The 25,527-nt window shown below is 45.1% G+C and overlaps 1 protein-coding gene across 2 annotated transcripts in view; it reads right to left on the bottom strand.

Annotated features, from left to right (window-relative positions):
- SDK1 (sidekick cell adhesion molecule 1) overlaps positions 1-25,527 on the bottom strand; it is a 431,538-nt gene that overhangs the window by 299,520 nt on the left and 106,491 nt on the right. For both annotated transcript variants that reach the window (XM_033096781.1, XM_033096780.1), the window contains exon 4: positions 2,998-3,131. In XM_033096781.1, the coding sequence (XP_032952672.1) occupies positions 2,998-3,131 (134 nt within the window). The remainder of the gene's footprint in view (positions 1-2,997; positions 3,132-25,527) is intronic.

Here is a 25,527-nt window from a genome sequence, read left to right on the forward strand (position 1 = left end):
TGGATAGTTCAAAAGTCCTCTGCTTCCTGACAGGACGTGTCTCTGCAGAACACGCTGTAATTTATCTCCTTAACCATGCAAAGGGGGGGATATGTTAAGGGATACTAATGCCATCTACTAAACATGCACAGAACAGCAGGCGGTACCATTATGGGACAGCATTTCACTTCTAATTGTCATGCTTTTTAAGAAAAATTGTTTTTATCTAAACCCTCTTTATCTTTTGCTTCCCATAAGCTTCAAGTGTAGCCAAAATATTTAGCAACTGAAAGCTGGTAAGGTTTTGAACTCTCAAGTACACAGCTGTTTGGGAAAATACATTATTTCCTCCTGTTACCTGGATGATAGCGGATCACTCATCCAGATGTTTGGCGGCCAGGCTGGCCCCCAGGTATGACGCCACTCCTACCAGGAGTGTCCCTGCAGGGGAATGGCGCCACGTGGCACCCTCCAATTGTAAAGTAATTATAGTACAAGTCACCAGGAATTGAATTTCCAGGACCTGACAAACCTGATCGGTTTCCTACATAGAGGTTCCCTACTTTAATCTCCCGACGCTGAGGACAAATTTATCTTTGTTAAATGATAATTGGCTGTAATATCTTTTGATTCTTCAGAAATGCTGGCTGGAAAGTTAAAAATTTTCATCAATCTTGTTTGGTGTTTTTCTTTTTCTTTTCTTTTCTTTTTTTTTTTAAAGCCTATATTGGAAAAGAAGATGTTTCAGGCTGCAGGGCACATGGTATCTTCCTACCAGCATGAGCAGGTGTTGAGACTATCTAACCCATAATAACTCTGAAGGGGAGGCACCCTGCAGGGTCTCACGGCCTCACAGGACGCTGGCGGCTGGGGCCTGAACTGCCGACGTGCTGCTTAGAGCACTCGCTGAGGTCCAGAAAGGAGCAAACCTTAAACACACAGTTCTGGGCTGTTCTGCGGACTTATCAAGACTTCTGATCGTTAGAGGTTTTCAAAATAGAACTTTTAGTGAGAAAATGCATAATTGGGTGCCATTTAACTTTTAGCTAAATCCAATATGTCAACAGAAAGGTTCTCCTAAGAATTAAAATAAGGCTGTTTTCTCAGCCTCCTTACTTGTCACATTTTACCCATGCTGATAAAAAGCAGACTATATAAGGGAACAAAATGCAGGTTTTCCCCTAAGATTTAAAATAAGTCTGTCCATATCATCAAGCTCCTTACATCCTGCCTGCTACACATTTTACCTGGTGCCAATGAAAAGATAAACATATACAAGGGAAAGGGAATGAAAGGGGAGGCACTTAACCTTCATGAGCTGCTTCCAATATATTTCTTGTTTGGAGTAGAAACTGAAATTACTGAAAACTTTGTACACATTCCAGTTATCTAACGCCACGGCACTGCATCAGATGGCACGCGTACTCTGTCAGCTTTATTTTCTACGGACCTTTAGAGAGTGGGCAGATAGGACACGTCGACACGCAGACTATGTCATAGCTTTGTGACGTTAGCATAGCGTTAACCAGAATATTTGTACAATTTGCACCCTTCTAACAGACTAAGGCCAATTGCCTGGTTTTTGACTCAAAATTCCACCAATTTGACCTAGTATTATCCTGGTATGTATATTAGAATTTAGTGCTGAATCTGATTTGCTAGACAGAATAAATGACTCTAATTGTAAAACTTGGAAATCATTAAAGTACTCACAATATATTTATAATACAATTTCCATCCTGTATTAGCAGCATTGAAAAAATCTTGAGAAATCACATGCATTTCTATGATGATTCTTGATTCAGAGTTCCCTTAAATAGCAGTACATCATGCACTGGATTTGGGCAGCCCCACATCTAATCGATGGACGCAACTCTCCAAACCTAGAAAGGCCATGCTGACGGCCCACTCGGCACTCAGTCCGCAGATCAGGATTGAGTCCCGAGGAATCGGGGAGCTGATAGCAGGATGATGATGGCTCCTTGGGCACTGGCCAGGAGTGTGGTGGGCGTGTTACAGCCACTCAGTGAGTCCCAGTCGCCTGCCTCCAGGCTGTGCTACAAACATTCACTCAGTACATTCCACCCAAAGCCACTATGACCCTCAAGGACCAAGAAAAGCAAACGCCGTGACCCTATCGCATGTATGAAACAACCTACCTGAAGAGAAAGCCGTTCCTTCCAGGCGTTTTTTTTTTTTTTTTAAAGATGAAATCTTACTATACAGACAAATACATTTAATTTACTCTTGTATGATGTGATGAAAATATTTTGAAATTTATCATGGCCTTTTCCCGGCTGTACTTTCTCAGCAGCATAATCACTGCGTTTCACACCATGAAGCATTCTTCATGATGCAAACATCTGGTGACATGCCCTCTGATGCGCACGTTCTTGCTTCCGGTCATCTCCCCTTCTGCAGCAATGACCTTTGCTAGCAGAATTTCTGGAACCTTCTTTCAAAGGCCAAACATTTAAATGAAGTTTCCTCAAACTAAAATGTCCTTGAATAAACTGCACAGGAGATTGTGATTTGTGTGTATTCTCCATCTGATTCAGTTAAATCAGGGAGGAAAAAAAATGATCAGCTGCTTATGTTTAAGAAATAACTGTTCATTTTAACACAATTACATTAGTATATTATTTCTCAAAGATTTCATTATTAAATTAAAAGGACATAACCTGTGCCTAATCTAATCTCAAATAAGGTTCATGGATACAGTTCCTGTAAGTCGAAAGTTTTTTTGTTGTTGTTAAAAACAATATATATTAATGGTGTAAGAAAGCAAAATGTTGTTTTAAATCCCCAAAACAAGACCTTGCACTCAGAATTAGCAGTTATATTCACATTTTCTGCCTGTTACTTCAAAGAAAGCAGCCATCGACATTCGATCAATATTAAAATATATCCACTCTACTAGAGATAAGACTTATTGCAAAATGCCCATGAGACAACACTTATCAAGTAAATCAAGACTTCATGGCTGTCAGAACCATCATTTGGAATTTCAGAACTCACTTGCTACGCTCAGGTAAGTGGGTGGGCTGGTCTTATTCTCCCCGTTCCTCTCGTTGACGGCCTGCACATAGTAGGCTCCCGCATCACTTGCCTTGGCCGCAAGGATCACCAGCTGATTCTCCAGTGTGATGGCTCTGTGGCAGAGAAGGGACAGCGTCAAAGACACTCGGAGGAACCTCTACTTGTAAGACAGATTCCCTCATCAGGCCAACTGTATAGGAATGTCCAGAGGTTTTTTTAAGGTTAAAAACAAGTTGGAGGGACAGAAACGAATCCACACTCTGACTTCAGGACCACAGGGGCTGAGCCCACTCGGGTCCAGTGGACACGCTCCTGCGGGAGGGTCTGAGCGCTCCTGGCGCGCCACACCTGTCTTAACCCTCAGCTGCGAGAGAACAATATTTGGAACATATATGTGCAGGGTTTATTACAACTCAAAGGTTCCTCTGGGAATTGGTAACAAGACAAGCTAGATAAAATTCCAGAAGAGCTGGCCTTTGCCTTCAGGTGTGGCTCTCTGATCATGCATTGGGCACAAATCCTTCAAATGGAGGGCTGCATCCCCAAAACCTGGATCTGGGAAGAGTGAATTTGTGGTGATTCTCTACCCCCTGGGAAGCCTCATTAGAGCCTCTGTGTATCCATTTCTAGGCCAATGAGCAGAAGAAAAGTTGCCAGCGGGCAGCGTGCTGACCCCCTTCAACTCAGCTCTTCCACAATCCCTAACTCCAGGACCACATACCTTCCCCTGTGCGCTCGCCCCACGTCCTGGGGGTGCAAACTGTTCAGCTGAGCACCACCGAATCCTTCTCAATGTCCCAACTCTACTGCGCAAAGGAATCTCTGAGACACACTGGACCCACCCACCTTCTCTTTAGAAATGAGAAAACTGATGATCAGAGAGGTTGTTTGTTCAAGGCAACACAGCAAGGTAACAATATCAGAGGGAGGCTGGTGCATTGGGCTTCGAGGCTAAGACACAGTCTGGGCACCAGAATGTCATCCAGTGTGTGCTCTTATTTCCAAGACTCCAGAAACGCCCTGGAGCCCGAGGGCATTGTTACCTCCCCTCTATAGGGAATGCTTTTTTATTTGTTCGCTTTTTAATCCGAGATAGTTAGAGCCCTTGCAGATTCAGACAAACTAAGATCTCTATTCTAATAACATAAAAAAACATAAAAACCTCACATGAGGAATTTTAGTATAGTAATAATCTCTTTCTTCCTGCTACCTTTGGAAAGCTTTTTCAAAAACCCTTGATTTTTGTCCATTGTGTAAAATTATCTTAAGAAGTTACTGCTTATCCAGGGTTTCTACAGGATATATTACAGTTTGAAGTCTCTCTGACTAACCTCATTTCGCACTTAAGAAAATTTCTCTATTAGGAAGTTTTCAATTTTTAGTCCCATAAAAATGTTTTGAAAAAGTTTTACTATAATATTTATGACTCCTTTATAGATTCGTTTGGAGAACCATAGAAATGGTTCCATTTTATTTTAGTATATGTTACACTGGCACCTAAAATTAAATGTGAGTATTTATTACACATGAAGCTACACATTTAACAGTATAATTTTAAAAACAATATAATTTTGTTCTTTAACATGATTTTTACCATAGTGATTTCAAATATGCCTATTATTTCTCAGAGCTATTCTCCAAAAATGTCCATTAATTCTGTGTATTATTTATGACATGGTCTCAAGGATACTGAAAAATTTTTAAATACATAAAGGATAAAAATATTAAATTTTACATTTATTATAATTTATATCTTTAAGCTCATTTTTTAAAAAAATTTTAATTTCTGTGCCAGTTTAAGTCAAAACTCATGAAGAAAACTTATCTAATGTCAAAAAACACAGCACAAAAATGCCCAAACTCTGGAGGACATTGACTTAATGAGGATCACTTCCCCAGAAAACTTGATGCTTTTCTTCCTACCTAACTCCCTCTGAGCACATTATTTCTATAAAAGAAATGAATTTTTAAAATAGTAATTAAAATATCTAAAAACATTCATCTTAATTTCAAATGCGGGTAATCATAATGCTTAAGCAGAGAAGAATCTGTGCAGTGGGAGCGGGCCCCCCTTCTCTGAGTCTTCCCCAGCACAGCCTGCTGCTGCTGTGGGGCCCACACTTTCCCCAGGGAGTCGGCCCCATGCCCAGCACCAGGTTTCACCTTGATCAGGAGAGGCCAGTCCAGGGACCACAGCCATGTTCACAACAACGAGCAATGGGCATGGGACCCAAGGGAAGGACCGGGCTCGGAGGAGAGATCTTTTCACTTCTGCTGGGTGGCAGCCAGGAAATATGCTGTCCCAGGGGCTGCTGGAGCCACCCTCCCCTGGAAACCCTAAGGGACAGCAGTGGGTAAACAAAAGCTGGAGGATGGACAGAGTTTTGAGAGTCTGAGCAAATGAGGACGGAGCCCAAGGCAATGGATGATGAGATCCTTTCACATGACCCTGATGTATGTTCATGAAATACGCAGTGAGAATGTTAGGTTCGTGAGGGTCGGTTGACTTCCAATATCTATTCCAAATCTGCACCATTGTAGGGAAGCAGTGTGGTTTGCAGAACTGATCCCGCTGACTAGTTACGCTAGTCATGCTAATCCAATCCCTCCCCCGGTGATTCACAGAGAAAACCGCCTTAAATAAGCCCGTCGGCCCGTGGCAAGTACCTGCTGGCTGTGCTGGGGGGCCACTCCTGCTTAGTCTGATGAGACCAGGGAGCAGGCCTTCCTTCCCATGTCTGGGACCAGGCTGTTTATCTGTCCAGCACATGTGCACAAGGAAGCGTGCTGTCCACATCTGCAGGGTAGAATTTCACGGCCCTGAGGGGAGCGGCCCTGGCATGACGCAGCTCATGCCAGTGACTGGACAGAGGGAGGGCAAGTGCCTGGGTCCTTCATCTTGACAAGCACCATCCGGCACTCCTTCCCATCTCTGAACTTCTATTTCAGGAGATAATGTACTTCAGTCATGTTTAAGCTTGTTGGAGCGACAGTTTCTGTTACTAGAAGTGCATCCCGATATAGATTCAAAACAGCACATGCAATAGCATCCATTTGGGGCAAAAATAATAAAAAAAATGTATATCCTCTGAGCATACAAAAATAGTCCTATATATGTGTTTCTATGTGTGTGTATAAATAAAATGTTATCAGTGGTTAGCTCTAAGTGAAAAGATTACAAGTTTTTCTTTTGATTTCTGTATTTTAAAATATTTTTCCAACTTTTCCACAATAAATAAGTATTCCTTTTGTAATCAGAACAATTTTCAAAACGAACGTGAGGACATGCTAAGTAATTATGGTAACAAAATATAATACTTTGCCCAGAATATGAACTTTGTTATAATTCCAAAGAACTAATTTAAACCTTTCACTGACTTTACAGAAACATTATAGTTCTAAGCCATGAGCGATTCTAACTTTGTTAAAATAAATGTATGTAGTTTTATGTAAAATTATTTCCTTAGTCTTCCCCATCTTAATTCTAACTTTTAAAATAAAATCTTATAAATCTAACTTCTAATTCCATGGGGTGATAATAAAAAGATAAGAGAGAAATAAATAAAAGCGCTTAGTCCACAGGGTCCACTGAGCTGTGAGCTCACCAGGAGCTGTCAGTGGTCACGTGTTGCTGACGGAAGCACACGGAGCGCTTTCACAAGGGCGAGACCTGGCAGTCGTCCTCCTAACACAGGAATCTCCACTATTTCAGCAAAAGACAACTAATTCGAAAGGGCGCTCTAAGGACTTTGGGTTTTTCACCTGATTCTACCAACGCTTCTTGAAACAGTGAGCAAACTAAGAATTCTGTTTCCGAAAAGATGAACCCTCAGAGGAGCTGCCCAGGGTCTTCGATCATCAGCGCTGATCAAAGACACGGTAGGAACTGGGGCCCAGACTCACGGGCTCATGCATGGGCCCGGGGGTGGGGGCACCCAGCTGGGAGATGTGCAATGAGCTTCCTGCCACGCTTGCCAACCTGGAGGGGATGATGTGTTCCCTGTGCCACAGAGAACATCGGCTTTCAGCAATGTGATACTGACACATTCAGTCTAGAAGTACCAGATTGATGGTTGGTGAGAACAGCCCAGTGTGTGCCGTGGAGTTGCTGAAGACCAGGAAGGAAAAGCAAGGGTGTATGTTCGCCCAGATCGCACGGAGATAGGGCCAAAGAGTTGTATTCACTACTCGGGCAACTATTTGAGTCCCCAGGCCTGACTCAGAGCAGAGGGGACACAAACCTGACTGGTGCACACCGCCTGTGTCCCGTGGAGCTTAGATCTGGTGTAATTATAAACCGTTAGAAGTCAAGTAATACAACGTTCCCTTAAGAGTGGTCTGGGCCCAAAGGGAGGAGTTTCAGGGGTACCCCAAAACACATCCCTGATGTGCCCCAAACCCTGCAGTGCAACCTGGCCTTGACTTTCAGGAAAAGATAAATTTCTTTGGTTATCAAAAAGTACTTTGATCTTTGACATTTTTAACACAAACCAGATGGTAATATACACATTGATTTATACATTATGATGAAAATTCAGTAAAGGGTTCAGTAAAATAAGAACTTTGTCCTTAAAATATAAAAGTATAATTTCGGTCTGTGATTTTACTATTACAAATGTTAAAGCAGCATTTGATCAATTTCAATTGACATTCAAGTACATTAAAAAAAATTCAGTGCAGAAAAATGCAGAACATTAAGTTTTAAGCCCTTAAAAAATAAAAACCATTTAAAATAGTCTCCATTTTAATTAAACAACTTTTTAATGGGTTGGTTCTAAGCCTTAGAGTTTTGAGTGTAATCTGGATCTCAAGCCTAACAGTTTAATAGCAAGTTCAAGGCAGACAACTTCAAAATTGATGAACTCCCCTTACTTGTATAATTACAAGAACTGAAATTGCTTCCAAGGAGTTTTGGCAGTAATGAGTCCCTGGATACTCAATAAGTGTTAAGGCGCCAATGACATGTTTACTTGTCAAGAAGGAAACACTTGTGCTGACCATTTGTTCTGGGGACCGGGAGAACGCTTTCAAAGCAAGTGAACAAGAATTTGGAAACCTATTTCTCAGAAGTTCAAACCAATAGAAATGATGAGTCGAGCTGTGTTCATTAATAGAAAACAGGAATATTCAGGAGAGATGATAAGGACTAGTGGGTAAATGGGATTGCAGTTTAGCTCTCTTGTAGGCAGCGACGCAGGCTACAAGGAGAAAGGCGGCCATTACATGTGAAAGCCATGGTTGTCCAGTAATAAACATGCGGTTTTCTGTGGTAGGAGAAGGACCAAAGGTGAGCAGAGAGGTTAGACACTAGAGACAGGAAGGGGCCATTCAAGCCCCACCAGCTTAGTCACCACTGTGGTCCAGGTGCTGCAAACATTTCAACTTAGTCCATGCCCGGACCTTTTCCTATGGCGTGCAGAGTTAATTCCGTAACGACAAGTGTACGGAAAAATAGAATTAACTTTATATAAATTCTCCTTCAATCTAATTCTTCTTTTCGACATTAACTGTCAACTCTTAATTATAGATAAATTGGGGGGTAAGTTATAAGTGGGATTTCTAAAGTGGTAACTCCCTTAAAATCGTTTGGATTTGAAATACATTCAGATACACACGTTCTGCCTTATACAAACTGCCCCCAGTATGTAAGCCTGACAAAGACTATGTAACCCACAGATATGTGATGAGTGACAGAAAGAGGCTCCAGGGGCTTCTATTCACGGTTCTGCTCCGACTGGTCCACTCTGAGCCTGCAAGTCCATTTTGGTGTCAGGACCCGGCCAGGGAGGAGTACGGAGCCACCCAATACGTCTGTTTGCAGCGCCTGGTATAACACTTTCCAGGGAAGGGTCACTGGACTCAAGGAGCTAGCTCCACGGGAAGGGCATCCTCAAAGGATACAAAAAGAAAAATGATAGCTGCAGGAAGTTCCAAATGTGTGAAGCTAGTCTGTGCACTTTACAGCATTTTAGAGGAGGAGGAGATAAGCCAGAGACAGCTGCCCCGTCACAAAACACGTGGGTCTGACTGACCACATGTACCTTTCTAGTGAAAGCTTCTTAAAAAGTGAAATACAGATGAGATGTCAAGTTAGAAAGACTGACCCAGTTCTCTAACCCAGATGCCTCCTCTTTCAGCCAGAACAAGGTGATCACAGATGATAGGAAGTCACCTCACAGATAAACCCGGGATGAAGTTATCACGCTTGTCTGTGTTACTACAGAGAAGTCTTAAAATGTTCAGGCACGTGCCACCCAGAGGGACCAGTGGGCCAGGATCAGAGCTGGCCCTGTCTCTGTTCCCTCAGGCTCGTTTCCCTGTCTCCTCATCTGGTAAATGCTACGGATGACAGAACTTACACCAAAGGACCTTCACAAAGCGCAAATTAGGTCACGATGGGAACGAGGCTGGCGCACAGGTCTTGGTTCAGTGTTTGCTAAGTCAGAACCTGGTTCCTCAGGTGTGGGGCTTATAAAGGGCAAGTAAAAAAATAATACATGGGGTCAACTGTTCTCTTTGGGGGGTTAAATGTCAAGTATTTCTAGAGTTTTAGTAAATAGACTGCAGTACAAACACTCCAGGTCACTGAATTACCAGATAAAGGTCATAAAGTGGCCTGCTGCCGCTCTGACCTAGAACAAAGCCGCCTGCTGAGGACCAAAGCGTAAGGATTTAGCAAAGTGGTCTGGGAACAACTCGCTTTCAGGTACTGCCACCCGTCACCCAACCAGCAACACCCACTTTATGAGACTAGGGCTGGGAAGTCCCGGCCTTTTCTCAACAGGGCTGGTCATAAATAGAACTAACCCTTTTCCTCCAGGAAAGATACTGCTTAATCAGAGACACGGAAAAGAAATGAAGAAATTGCAGCGTGACTTGATGTAATTCGTAAAGGATTTATTTCATCAAGGATTTTTGACTAGCAGAAATATATTTATTTATAGCAGCATTTCAAGCTAGTTTTAAAATGTCATCTTTTGCTACTTCAAGTGACTGTTCCGGAACTGGGCTCAAACCTGTGGCCATGCCAAGTCTGTGGTGAGTCATATGCAAAAGAATGAAGTGATGAGGAGGTTTGAACACAGGTGAAGCTTGGGCATAAAAATTTCCAGCCAAGCATTTATTCCGCTAAAAAACCATTTTTTTAAGAAAAAGAAATAAGACAATAAATATGTGGAATGTATGTTTTTAGGTCTTTAGGTATGTAAACAGTGGAACTTACCCAACGTGTAAAATCCATTCAAAGGGGAAACGATAAAAACCAGGCGGACGCCCGTGAGAGCCTCTCCAGAGAGGGGCACCCATGAGTCCTGTCCCTGAGGTCCTCTGGAAACAGTGGCGGAATCAGAAACACATTCACCTGTATGTGATGCACTAAAAACAATACACAGCTCAGCCAACGATTAGGTGAATATTGCCCTGGCCAAGGAAGAAAGGTGTCCCCCAAACTGAAAGCATATCCAGACCAGGACAGCTGCCAGCTGGAGGGAGACAAAAGCATTGGTGAAGGACGCTGGAGGGTGTGTCAGTGTCCCCACCGGCAGCCTTTGTCACCAGTCACTCCCAAGGCTGGGTAGGCAGGTGAGGCCTGGACCCAGCCGTTACCACCTAGTGGGTCGAGTCAGGAGAGCCTAAGGCCAGCGACTCAAGCTTCCAGACAAGTCGGTTCCCCTCCCTCCCTCTTTCCCTTTCCTTCTGTCCTTCCTAACTCCTTCCTTCCTTCCTTTTCTCCCTTCCTCCCCCCTCCTTCCCTACCTGAGGACAAAATGCCATCAAAACTTCATGAAGATGGAACTAAATCTAGAAGAAAACTCAGTTTTCTTTTAACCATTTTTCCTTCTGGCGACGACTACTGCAGGCATGGAACTGGTGTGTAAATGGAGTGACCTGGCTCTCTGCTCTGTAAGGGGACCCATGAGTGGCTGTGGGGGTGCACGTAGCTGTGGCAAGCACAGGGGAAGAGCAAAGAGGGACCAGCAAGAAAGTGACACGTAAACAGGCTGGGGGCCCCTCACACTTCTGGGCCCCTCCCAGGGAGGGTCACCACATTGCTTGTTAACTGTGAAACACGCATGTTCCAGGTGGAGGTGTCGCCCCCTCGCAGGTGGGGCTGGGAGCCAGGAGGCCACTGTCACTCACGCCTGTGCTGGGGTTATTCCAAAGGCACTGACCAGCGAAACCAGCTGAACCGTTAGCCATGGTGGACATACCGCCACTGGGATCATTTTCAGAGTTCTGACACGCTTCTCCTCGTTTCTCCAGCAGGAGTGAGCGTGTTTGCTCTGGACATATCCCCCGGGAACGACCCTTTAGCTGCGTCCCTACTCATCCCACCACCCAGGGCAGCCTGCTGGTCCTGAGAAGGGGCAGGAAGCCTGCTTTCAGCTCCCCTCCTCCGTGAAGCTTCTGCTCCACCCTCCTCCCGATAATGAGAGAACTCAGCTTTCTAAGCATTTGCTACGCCCGGCTCGGTGCTGAGTGCTCTGCGTGTTATCACATCGCGTCCTCACAACATGGTGGGGCGAGGACCGGACTCTCCCCTGACACTGACGGCTCCACCCTCAGCTCCCTGTTTGCTGGTGGGGACCACAAAGGCTGTTTCTTACCGTTGGTATGAGAAACAAATGAGACAATTTACAGAAACTGGTCAGCACGCTACCTGGCAGATTCAAACACGGTTAGCTACTGCGATGGTCGCGTTTACGGCCAGGAAACAGGCTATAAGAGGTGAAGCCTCTTTCCCAAAGAAAGGGGAAGAATCACAAATGGAATCCAGCCCCCTCCAGCCCGCCCGCCCCAATGGAGTATCTCCCCTCAAGGGCCCTCACCAACTGTACCATCTTCCGTCTCCCCACAGGTGCCAGGCCCGCTGCCTGATGCATCCCTGTGTCATGGCACCCTACAGCACGGGGCCGGGGACCCGCCCCTACCCTGCCTCTCTGCCTCTCCCTCTGTCTCGCTCTCTCTCCCCCACCCCTTTTCTCCAGGACTCCTGTCTGCCTCCTCAGTGTCTAAGATGTGCCAGGCTTACGGCAGTGACACCGGAACTGCCAGGGAGGAGCAGTGCTGGAACCACTTGAGTTTGATGAACCCCCACGCGTGACCCTGACGGGAGGACAGCTGCTCCACAACACGCCAGGTCTCGTCATGGGCGCCCGGGCCTCCGAGGCCTCCACGGTGGAGGTCAGGGATTCCCTTTGCTATGTAGCAAACCTCAAAGCGGGTCTTCCGGTTACTGTGCATAAGCCGCCTTCTCCGTGATGCCACAGCCATCGCTCCTGCCCGCCAGGGCGCAGGAGGGCTGGGGTCGGCCGTGAAGATCAGTGAAAACAGGTTTTCCTCTGGAGACACGGAATAATATTTTTGTCAAGAACTACAAACTTTGGACTTTCCTGAGAAAAGTCTTGTAATACCCTTTGTTTTGGATATTAGGACGCGTAGAAATGAGAAAATACACAGGCAGCTTCAGACTCGCTTGAGTGAATGGAAATATGCCCCCAATACAGCCATGAATAATTTAAATCAGACCATTTTGGGACCGCCTAAGTATACTGAAAACATTATTAACCATGGCAACTCGCCTCTGGGATGCAGGAGTGCGGCCGCTTAGGTAGTACCGCTCCTGGTGCCTGGACACCCCACACGAAAACAGAAATGAGAAACATGGATAAAAACAGAGGTCCCAGAGTAAACAGAGGTCCCTCCCCCACTGTCTGCATGTCTCGCCGTTGCAAACGATCGTGCAGCCGTCTCCATGACAAACACGCTGCAGTGACACACAACACAACCCCATTCGTCGGAGCTCTGCTGTCGCTCCTTAGGTGGCATGCGTTTGTTCCTGGCCACATTCCTCTCAGGCACCTTAGGTTTGCCACCGCAGTGTTTCACGAGCACCCTGGCCCAAAATGACTGGCAAGAACCAGGCAGCGGAGCGGAACAGAATAAAAGACCACCGCCAACCCTCTGCCAGTTCTCCAAAGGGACAGACCACGGAGATGCTCTGAATGAGAGCTGGCCCCTCCAGGGACACAGGCAGTGAAAGGTGAACCTCCTAGGTCTCTGAGACCCAGCCCTTAGCCACATGTTTAGTGTATGAACCCCCTTTGGGTCGGCAGAATAATGGCCCCCAAAGATGGCCGCATCCGAGCCCCCCGGACCTGTAACTATGTCACGGTACATGGTAAAGGGACGCTGCAGGTATGATTAAGGATCTTGCGATGGGGAGGTGACCTCGGATTAGCTGGGTGGATCCAAGTGATCACAAGGGTTCTTTACAGGGAGAGGGGTCACGAGGTCAGAGCCAGAGAAGGACGGGAGGAGGCTGCACTGCTGGCCCTGCAGGACGGCCATGAGCCAAGGAAAGCAGACGCCTCTAGAAGCTGGAAAGGCAAGGAAGCAGACGAGGCGGCCCCTCGACCCTCCAGAGGAACACAGCCCTCCGACACCTTGACTGTCGCCCACAGAGACCCACTGCCGATTTCCGACCTCCATAACTGCAAGATAAGAAGTTTGTGTTGTCTTAAGTCACTATGCTTGCGGAGATTTGTTATGGCAGCCCTACAGAACTCCTTAAAAATGTTAATTCTCCAGGCTCCCCCTCCTTTAACACTGAAATAAGAGATCCCTGCATATTTCACTGAGTTGTGTGTATTTTAAAAAATCACTGTAAAGTATGAGGTGCTGAGCATGGGGCCTGGCACCGTAAATACTAGACACTGTCCTTCCCATCGCCACAGTGACAGATTCAAATTTACGACAAGGCGGCTTCAGAGCTCCTCTGCGACAGTACTGGCATTCACTCATTTATCTGTGATGAGAATAAGAGAAGATTTTCAATCATTCACATTTGCAATCTTTGTTTACTCTGGGACCTTGTCAAGCAATCTGGGGAAGCATTAGAGATCTGCAGAAGGAGGAGGGCCACGGGAACTCACACTGAGGTGAGAAACATGAGTTTAGAACGAACCAGAAAGGAAGGGGAAGGCGGAGGGCCAGGCTGGCCACGGGGAGATCTGGGAGGGAGGAGAGGGGATGCAAAGGGAAGTGACGCGGATCGCATGACTTCTGTCGTTCTTGGAGGCTGGCAGTGATTTGGATCGCTCCGACAATATTTCTTTACCGGACGGGCCGTTTTATATTCTTTTGCTTTGCCACCAAGCAAAGACTAGCATAAGATATGTTTCATTCATTCATTCATTCATTCATTCACTCACTCACTCATCTGCTAAACAATTATTAAACCCTTCTTGGAGAATTTTCTGATGGCTAAGAGAGTATCAAGGGGTGTATCAGTTGCCACATTCGAGCGGGGCATTATGAAGTCAGGCAGTCCATCACAGTGGTTGAAAGAGCTGGCTCCAATCCCTTATGCCAGACTGGGAATCCCTAAATGCCATTCCACAAAAAGGAATAGCATTTCTTCTTTTGGAGAAATGGTTGATTATGCAGCACATGTACAAGATGCTTAAACATCCTGCATCACACAGGGAGGAAATAATCAGGGACCAGGGCCTGTCATGGACTCAGGACTCGGCCCAAAGAAGCTCCCACGACCCTGAAAGGGCAGTTTGAGTGTCAATAAGAAGACACACAAATCAGGAAGGAAGAATAAACTTGTGTGTTTGCAGATGACATAGTCTACATAGAAAATACCAAGAAATCTACAAAAACATTCATAGAACTAAAAAGTGAGTTCAGCAAAGGTTTCAGGATATAAGGTAAGCAGACAAAACCACTTGTATTTCTAATAATAGCAACGAACATGTCAAAACCAAAAATAAAGATATAATACCATTTGCAGTTGCTCATAGAAATTCTTAGGTGAATGAATATCTGGCAAATATGTATAGGACTTGGATGTGAAAAACTACAAAAACGCTGGAGAAAGAAACCAAAGCTCTAAAGAAAGGGAAAGACAAGCCAAGTTCATCCACTGGAGAACTGAGCAAAGTCTCAGCATTCTCCAAATAGATCTATAGACTTAATGTGATTCTTTACAAAATCCCAGAACTAATATTTTTTGTATATGTAGAGAACATTTTTCTAAAATCAATATGGAAAGCAAAGAAATTAGAATGACTGAGACAATTTTGAAAAAAAAGCAAAAAGTAAGAAGAATCACTCTGCCAACGCTCAGATTTACTACATAACCAGTTATCAACACAGCGTGGTCCAGGAAGATGCACAGACACATCAATGGAACAGACCTGAGAACCTAGAAATACACCCATACAAGTGTGGCCAACTGATTTTCAACACAGGTGCAAATGCAATTTAATGGAGGAAGGAGAGTCTTTTCACCAAATGTTGTTGGAACAACTGGACCTTCAGAGAGAAAAAGAAAATTAACCTAGACCTAACCCCCACATACTTGACACAAAAATTAACTCAGACTAGAGCATAGATTTACATGTAAAATGAAAAAGTATAAAATTTCTAGAAGAAAATACAGGCGGAATCCTCTGGGACCCAGGGCTCGGTGTGGAGTTCTGAGACATGACGTCAAAAGCACAACACATAAATGAAAAAATTGATAAATTAGACTTCATCAAAATTAAAAACTTTCTGTTCTGTGGAAAACCCTGTAAAGGGACAGACACGTTCAGGTTGGGAGAAGATATTTGCAAGCCACAGTCTGGTAAAGGACACACACTTCTCACATATCACGAACTCTCCAAGTAGGCAGGAAAGCAGAACAGTCGATCCAATGGGCACAGAACATGCAGAGGACGTGCCGATGGCTAGTGAGCACCTGAGGAGACGCTCAACACCACCAGCCACTAGGAAATGCAGAGGAAGACCTGGAGGAGCTGTCACTACACACTCCCAAACCAGCTAAAATTACTAAGTAGTTACACAGACAAACTGCCTCTTACTCGTTGCTTGCGAGAATGGAAACAGTGTGGCCACTCTGGAAACCTGGGTGGCAGTTTCTTTCAAAAGTAAACCCATATTCACCATTTGATGAGCCATTGCTCTCCTAGACATTTATCCCAGAGAAATGCAGATTTACGTCCCCATGGACCTGGACACGGACGTGCACAGAGCTTTATCTGGAAGAGCCCAGACCTGGGGACACGTCCCTCAGCAGATGGAGTGAAACACACCGGCACCATGGTTGGGTAAGCGATACAAAGGGACGGCAACTGACACATGTATTGTTGTTGGATCTTCAGTGCACTACGGTAAGAAGAAAGCCAGCTCCAAAGCTCACATAGCGATGATGCCACTGACAACGTTCTGGAAAGGACAGAACGACAGATGGACCGCAGGGCAGTGGCTGCAGGGAGGGATGCTGGAGGGGAGGAAGGCGGGTGCGACGACAGAGGAGCAGCACAGGGGAGACTCTGAGGGGCTGGTGCCGTGGATGGAGTCTTGACCGCAGCGTGGTGACACACAGGTACACGTGTGGTAACAGGACAGGACATCATACCCACACATCGTGCCAACGCCAGTGTCCTGCTTTTGGAATCGCACTCTAGTGCAAAATACAACTACTGGGTCAACGGAACAGGGGCCTCTGAATGACTTTTGCAGCTTTTTGTGAATGTATAAATATTTCAAAACAAAAAGTTAAAAGAAAAGGGAAAATAAAGACCCATGCCAGAGAGAAGAAAAAGTAGGAACACTCCCAACTCATTCTGTGGGGACAGAATGTTTGGCCACTAAAGCCAGCACACAGTTATTCTCCTGGAACTCATCAGCCAGCCGCTGGAGGGCTCTGGCTGGAGTTTTCTAGGAGAGACAAATGTTGGAGTTTGAGAACTGAATAAAACAGGGTGAACAATGACACTGAGGCTGGAGGACCCAGACAGACAGCAGCAAGTGCAAGGGCCCCGAGCTCAGCAGACTCGGCATGGTGCAGGGTGTCCGGGACACCCAGGGCCAAGCAGGGACACAGCTGGGCAGACGGGAAGGGGATGAGCTGGGAACAGCCACGCCATCTGGAACCTTCCAGACCTGGCTCAGGAATCCGCATCAGTGGGAAGGCCCTGCCGTGCCTGCTCCCAGACCCCTCTCCTGCTTTGGTCAAGCTTGACAATCACACCCTCAGGGCTGAAGAGGGGATTAAAAAAAACAGGCATATTGACAGAATATTGACAATCGACAGTGGAAATTATATAACTGTAGCTAGAAGAACTCAAAATGAATCGCTGAGGCCACTTAGTGCCTTTTTTAAAAAAAGGATTAAACAATTCAGTAGATTCTAAGGGTCATGGAATAGGAATTTATGCTTTTAATTATAACCTTGCAATGATATTGAAAAGAGAATAAATTATATGCACTATCTCCAAAGAAAAATAGAGACATATTAGAAAAATTTTCATTAAAGCTACTACAAAGGGGGAAAAAAGGTTATGGTGATAAAAGATTACTTTCAGCTGTTAAAAACCCCCTGTAATATAAAATAGCTAATTATACAATAATGCCTCATGAGTGAAATAGCAATGTGTCTTATTTTATCATCTGCATCATCTGTGCCTTCCTTTGCTCAGAAACGGTCAGCTTAGCATGGCTAGTTTAACTGTGCTTTAGGATGTGTTAGAAATGCTCCGTGACTTAAATGGGGTTACGTCCCGACAAACCCATCGTAGACCGAAGCTTAAAATGCATGTCCTACTCCCCTGTGGAGCACCGGCTGTTGGCCCTCGTGATGGCAGGGCTGACCGAGAGCTGGTCAGCATCACGAGACAGCATCCTATTGCAAATGACTAGCCCAGGAAAAGATCAAGCATTCAAAATTCAAGTATGGTTTCTACCGAATGTGTATCAATTTCACATCACCATAAAGTCAAAAAATCATGTCGAACCATCATGAGTCGGGGACTGTGTGTAGTGCAATAAAAGGAATTTGCTAAGAACTGCATTTCATTGAGCACAGATCTGAGTTTGGAACGTTACACACAGGGGAGGAGAAACAAAAGGGTTGATAAGAAAACAAAGTCAAAGTGACCTGAACCAGAGCCAAAAAGCATGACAGGGACAAGTGTGCTGGACGGAGAACTAGGCCAGCCTGCTGGTGATACCTAGCTCCTCATACACCTCTGCAGTGACGAGAGAGCTCAGAGGTGCAGGGCTTTGTCTTTTGATGGCGGCATAAGGCGCGTGTGTGTAGGCGCGGTTCAGGGGAGACACTGAACACCACTGAACTTTATGGGTCATTTGGCATGTGATGCGGAGTCAAGGGCACTTTGCTTTCAAAAAGGAAAAGGTAACTACTAGTGTGGGGAGGAAAGCATCAACACAGCTAGAGGTGTGCACTGCTGAGTAACAGGAATAAAGATACGCGTGTGTCATTATGCACACACCGCGTTGGCTAAGAGTTGACAGAAGAAGAGGTTTAAAAAATAAGAAAACAGAATTGCTATGTTCCCTTGTCAGAAGAGCCACACAGGCTGCAGCTTCCTAATACAGCCCCCTGGATGTACAGCAGAAAGCTGACCTCACTGAAGCCCGCTCAACTGAAAGGGCGGGGATGGAGGGCTAAGCCCACACCCCGGCCTTAATCTAACCAAGAAACACCTGCTTTTTATTGTACAGACTTGAAGGTTATAATGAAACCTCTACAGGAACCTAAATAGTTACAGCGTTCTGGGAAAGGTATTTTGTTCCATCTCATAGAGACAAGAAACCAAAACTTTACCTAGAAAAGAAAGAAAAGTGTAGAATGAACTAGAAAAAAACACGAACTAAGCATCTATGTTACAGTAAGTTAGTAAACTTTAAAATAGATACTCAAAGCAGAGAGTTCCACTTTGCCATTTCGAAGAGCATATAAACTCAGGGAAGGGTAGAGAAAGGTAATTGGCCCACATCTGTCAATTTCAGAATAAATGGCGTCTAACATGTTCATATGCCTTAAGCACAGCGAAGCCAGAAAAGGTCTCACAGGAATAACTGGGAAATGGAGAGTCACGCCACACTTCTACATAAGAGAATTATTGGATCATAAAGACAGTATTTCTTTCTAGATTTAGTTGCAAAGTTTAACAAAATTCTAAAGAACATCCCAAGTGAGCTTTCTGAAAATGGAAAACAAATATTTTTGGAGTTTATAAGAAGAATGAAAAAGTAATAAAACCCCCAAATTGCTTTAATAAGGAGAATAAAAATGAGGGATGTATCCTAGTAGTTATCAAATGACATTAAACCCATACTACTATAATGATTGAATGTAGGTAATTGAGGGAGAAAAGATTAATTTTTCATACAGGATAATTCAAAGTAATACATGGAGAAGGAATGAGGAAAATCGAAAAATCATCATTAGAAATCCACAGAAGTAGTTCATGAAAGCACAATCTACTGATGAAAGCTAAAATTAGTGAGCAAAACTTTAGGGACAAACAGGATATTTGTACAACCTCAAAATAGCTACCCAAAATAGTTATCAAATGTTTGTGGTGGTTTTTTGTCCACAGATTCTTTGATACTCTTCTCTCCAGTATGTGGTGCTTAATTACCCTCCCCTTGCCCGGGGGCTGGGCTAAGAACAGAACACGGAAAAGGAGACATCATGGTGACGGTGCACGAACCTGGCTGATAGCACCTTGATCAGGTGATCGGGCTGACGTCACCAGTAATCAGTGATGCGAATGTCATGAGCCCCTGCTATGATGAGATGAGAAGTCCACCGCTTTGGGACTTTTCCCCCAAATCCATAATCTCAGCCTACTCGTGAGAAAACCCGAGACAAGCCCAAACTGTGGGCTGTTTTACAAAACAGCCAACCAGCGCGCTTTAAGCGTGAGGTCACGAATGACGAGGGAAGACGAAGAAACTGCCACTGGTTGGAGGAGACTAAGGAGACGTGGCAAGTAAATGCAATGTGGGGTCCTGGGCTGGATCCCGGAACAGCAAAAAAAGGCATTAGGAAAAAAAATGGGAAAACCTGAAGTCTCTAGTTTAGTTAATAGTGTTGTGCCGATGTTATTATAATCATTTCTTAGTTTTGCCAGATGCACTACGGTCATAGAAGACGTTAACTTTAGGGGAAGCTGGGTGAAGGGAATAGTGGAACTCTCTCACGTCTCTTTTATAACTCTAAAATTATTCCCAAATAAAGTGTTTTCAAGTGAAATTGAACAAAAACAACAAAACACTGACATCTATACAGAATAGAGAGCCTCAGGACAGACCATGATGTGTGTGGGGGTATATACCTATATGATTAAAATGAAATAAAGGAAGCGGTATAAACCAATAGGACAGGAAAAGCTAACGCAATGAATCATCGTTGGCTAGCAATTCAATAAATGAAATTTAGATCCTTACCTCATGCCACACAGAAATATAAAATTCCAATGAGGTTTTCCAGTGGAAAAGAAATTATAGAAAAAGACTTCATAAATTATGACATGCACATCATGGGATAAAACACAACCATTTAAAAGAATGAATGAGAGCTAAGCAAGCTGAGTTCAGCAGGACTTTTTTTGTATGTATAGTTGTGTATGAAAAGCAAGATAATAGAAAAGTATATAAAATATGATACACATTTTAAAAACAATGGCAATAAAAGCCGCGCGTGCGCGTGTGTGTGTGTGTGTGTGTGTGTGTGCATGTCCACATGGGACGACACGACTACACAAATAAGAAGAAATACACACCAGGCTAACATGGGCTGGCTGAAAAGAAAGAAAAAGGAGAAGAGGGTAAGGACGAAGAGGGAACGATGGACTTTTTAAAAAGAAGTGCATGATCACATTTATGCATATTCAAAATGATAATGTGTGTGAATATATGTTTAAAGAAAATAAATTTTAAGACTTAAACATTATAACACAAAAATAAAATTTAGGTAAGTATATGCCTCATTGCTGAATGTAGGTGTACTTTTCTGAATGTAAAAACTAGGCAATAAATAACAAAGGAAGAGATGAATAAACTCGACTATATAACATTTATAAATTTAGTTTATCTAAAAAGCAAGAAAACTGAAAGGCAAACTGGCAAAAATGTATAAAACAAACATAAAATTCATTAAAAATTAAAAACGAGTAATGCACGCCCGACGGAGGCTCAGCATTGTAAACAGCCAAGGAAAGGGCACAGAAACAGTGACTCCGCTGTTATTGGGCGCCCAGGCCGTGCTCAGCGCGCCTGGATCCTGGGGCGCAAGATGTGGTGGCATCCTGGAGCTTAATTACCCTTAATTGTTGAAGGCTGGAGACAGGCACGCCCTGGGCAGGGGGGTGGGGTGGCGGGGTGGGGGAAGTGGGTGTCCCGTAGGAGAGCCTGGGGTCAAGGATGAATGGACCGGGTGCCCACCCCCTACAGGAGGCCTAAAGGAGCAGCCTCTGCATTCCAGGAGCTTCCAGAGAACAATACCAATGTGCAAATGGGACAAGAGCCTCAGAGCCATGCTCTGAGACCCGCCTCTACGACCTGGGTGAAGACCCCTTTCCATGGCCAAAGAAGCCTCTCTGTCTCCATGTCAGCCTCTTCTGTTCTGTCTGTGGTCAGTGGGCACTGGGTCCACACGCCCTGCACTTCCTCGGACACTCAAAGAGCCTTGTCTTCGCTTCTCCAGTCCACACGAACTCGGTTCTCCCTTTTATCTGGCAGAGCTATGTTCTATCCTTTTAACATGGGCGAGAACACCAAGTACTTTCTAGAGCTGATCTTCAGAAAGCGTACATTTTAAATCAGATCTCAGCTCTCCATCTAACGTGACGGGCTATAACACATCAGTGTCCCTCGTCAATTTAACATCATTTAGCTTCTCAGAAATAAGAAAAGGGCGAGTGCCAGCTGAGAGACAGCCAGGAAATGGCCAGTCAGGGATGAGACACATGTCCACGGTGCAGCCAGGCCTCGGTTTGCTCTTGCCGACATCCACACTCCTCCCAGCTCCCATTTCTGAAGGACTAATGGGCACTTCCTATTCACGTCCGGGACCTCCACTCCTCCATCTGGAAACTCACAGAAAGATGGAAGACTTAGTCAATCCTTCCAGCAGCACTACAGGGGGTGCGGGCTGCACTGTTGGCCAAGTCTCGTCTGCCTGGCAGGCCAGGGGGCATCAGTTTAGGAGACATCATATCCAACATTCCGGAATGAAAAAAAGATCCCAGCCACCACGCAGCGGCCCACGGAAATACGATGCAGGACGGCGGTCGCCGAGTGCCCACTAAGAAATCCCACCCAGTGGGGTTCACAGGTCTGGAGTCTGTCAGCCGCGCACTGACCTTGGACAAGCTGCCTGGCCCAACTAAGGCTCCATCGCCGCCTGAGAAAAGCAGTCCTGATGCCGCAGGAGAAAACGAGGTGACACCTGCGAAGCTTCTAGCAGCGAGCGTGCTGGGCACAGAGCTTGTCCACAGCAGTGCAGCAGTAACAGGACAACAGCAGTAGCACAGCGCTTTTATAACAGGCCCTTCAATCTCTTCTTAGAGGACGAATGTGGTGCCCACCAGTTCATGTAGCGTGCAGACGGCGCATCTCACGCAGCTCTCTTCTCAGCCAGTCAAATGGAGGCGACAGGGTGACGTCAGTTTGGGGAACAGAGCATGGGAGCACCCCACAGCTGGTCCTTTGCTATGCGTTATTTCCTTGCCCTCATTATTTTCTTTTCATTACAAAATGTCCAGCTGTACTGAAGTATAATTGGTATACTGAAGTCTTTCTTTTTATTAAAAAATTTAAAAAAAAAATAAGCAAAAATGGGGATGTTGTGTATAAAATTCAGGACACGTCTGTGACTTGAGGGAGTGGCAGGAATGGCCCTTCAACCACTCGGGCAATGTTTTGTGCCCACAGCTGCAGGCTGACATTCTGTTTTAAACCGTTTGTGTATGTGAAATAATTTATAGTTTTAAAGGAGGTAAACTTATAAAATGTAAAACGACTCACAGAACACATTAGAGAAATTTTATAAAGGTAATATGTTTATCAAAAATAAGACAAATCTGCCGTGCTAAGTCTGGGGACCCCCCTCCCACACACAGGGGTTGGGGGCACCCTCAGAGCACACGGGCTTCAGGAATAGGGGACGTGGTACTCTCCAGGGAGCAGGGCAGAGAGGACCCTGCTCCCAGACGTGCCTTTTATGACGTAACGGGAAGGGGGCCCTACTCAAGCTTGGACAGATCCAGCTATATTTTCCAAGGTGACTGCAGTTACACAAAACACTGTCCCCCTACCCGGGCTCAGCCATTCCCTTCCTGCAATCCTGGAATAACAGCCCTGCACAGCCATTAAAGAGTCCGTATTATGTATGCGACACCCATTTATACTTTCCACCTCGCTTCCAACAGCTCGGTAAGTGGCAGAGGACTGGAAGGTTAAGAAAGATGCAGTTTACAGCGCTCCAAATCTAAAGAAAAGACGATTGCTTAGTTGCTGACAATAGCTATAGAATCGACAGACGGGAAGATGCAAAAGCTGGAAAGGGCAGAGGCTCAAGAGTCTACTTAAAAGTGTGCTCTGAGAAGGAAGCCTGAAGACTGAGGTGCAAGGAAGCCTTTTCATAAGCCAAAGCCCCACCACTGTGCACAGAAACGCACGGTGTTGAAATATTCATGTCGATCGCGGGGCAGGCTTTTCTGCGTACAGCACGAGGGTCTTCGCACACACAGCTTTTCCATCTGTTAGAAAACGCATCTTATCTGTAGCTAATTACTCTAGTAATGGTCCTCTCTTTTCAGAAGAATATAAGAGGACAAGATTTCAAGCTAAGAAAACAAATCATTTATAGGACCTTAAATAGTGGAGGGCTGCCTTCAAGTTATAAGTGTGTTGTCTTTTATAGAAACAGACCAAATATTGAAACTATAACCCTTACAAGTTTCTATAACTTTTTAAAGGGACTGTGGGTAGATATTTTCCATAACAGCACATCACTCTTCTTAATGGTGCTAATTTTATTACTGTCCCATTTGTAGAATTCTGGAATCCTTTGATATTTTCCCAATTATCTCCCACACAATTCTATGTATTACTGTGAAATGAATCTTTTTTCCTTCCCAATGTCAACATTTCATTGTTTCAAAGCTACAACTAAATGGATTCATTAAGCTTCCTATGTTAAAAGCCAGGATGGAATGTGTGCTAGAAGAGGTTACAGCGAACCTAAGCAGGATCTAGCAGTGGTCCTGATGTTAAGTAAACAAGCTCAGAGTGAGATGTACAGAGGATGGATGGATGGAGGATGGATGGACGGAGGATGGATAAATGGAAGGACGGTCGGATGGATGAATGGATGGATGGATAGGTGGATAGGTAGATGGAAGAATAAATGGATAGAAGAGAGAGAAGAAAGAGATATTCAGGTCTTCATAAGGAACATTAAGTTAGGCAGTGGGAAAGAAAGTGAGAGCATAAAAGGCTTAGTTTGCACAGTTCATTTATTCATCACCTAACAAGGTTCAGCTCTTTGCTGGGCCTTCTTGGCAAGGGAATAGTGAATATAAATATATATAAAACACAGTGATACCTTCAAGAACATACATCTCAGTAAGGAACAATTTAAAATGAATTCTTCCATGTTCACTAGAAACGATTGAAGAAGAAAGAGAAGAGGAAAGCAAGAAGGGAAACGCATATGCAGGCAAGCACCCAGGCGGTCTGTGGTAAGAGGTGCAGGGCTCCCCCAGGACTCTCGGCAGCAGACAGCTGCGGGCCAGGATCTGCCCATGAGGGCAGATGATGGGGTCCAGGATGGTCTGCAACCAAGCAGCTCGAAAAGGCTCAGTTTAGGACCCATGCAGGTTTCAAAGCAAAGCCAGTTGTCTGGGGACTTTGTTCCATATTTGGCCAAAGGACGCAGAGTTGAATTAGGTCCCTAGGGCGCATCCTGAACTCATCACCCTTAATTAAGGTCTATTTCAAAACTGACTCTCCTTCTAGAGACAGGGAATTGGGGGCTTCCTGCAGCTGAGTGGGTCTTGGTGTGAGCCCCCAGCTTCCCCAGGCTCCCTTCCCAGCCCGGGAAGCGGCTGGCATCACGTCACTATGCCTCAGACTGGTCTTAGGAAATGAAGTGCAGGCCGGAATCTCACGAGCGGCCTTATCCCACTAGCTGGTAGGACTGGCCCTTCGGGCTCGTGACCAGTGGGCCTGGAGGAGCCCAAGAACAACCAGCTGGCATGAGGTCAGTCTTTCCTTATGCCCATGCTAGGACCTGGTCCACATGGCCGGGTCTCTGCTGCACTTCCCTTGTAGCACCTGGACCCCTGACATCTAACTCACTCAAACCAGCTCCTGAGACTTAAACCTACCTCCAGACTCCGAGCTCACGAGCTGCGTCTATGAGGAGGACTCATCTCGGAGCACCGTGCTCCCTAGCTCAGCCCTTCATGGCATAGCCACCGTCCAGGGGTTTTTGTCAAATAAGCACATATAGGATGTGTGCTGTAGGTCAGACTCTCTTCAACGTTATAACTACTAAATGCTCCTCCTACGGAAACACCCTGGAAGATGGGCACTGCTTGCAGGAACTGAGGACAGCAAGGTGAAGTAGTTGACCAAGGTTACACAGCTGTCACTCAAGCCCACGCAGAGGCGCTC

This window comes from Rhinolophus ferrumequinum, chromosome 24 (genome assembly GCF_004115265.2).
Source record: "Rhinolophus ferrumequinum isolate MPI-CBG mRhiFer1 chromosome 24, mRhiFer1_v1.p, whole genome shotgun sequence".
NCBI lineage: Eukaryota > Metazoa > Chordata > Mammalia > Chiroptera > Rhinolophidae > Rhinolophus > Rhinolophus ferrumequinum.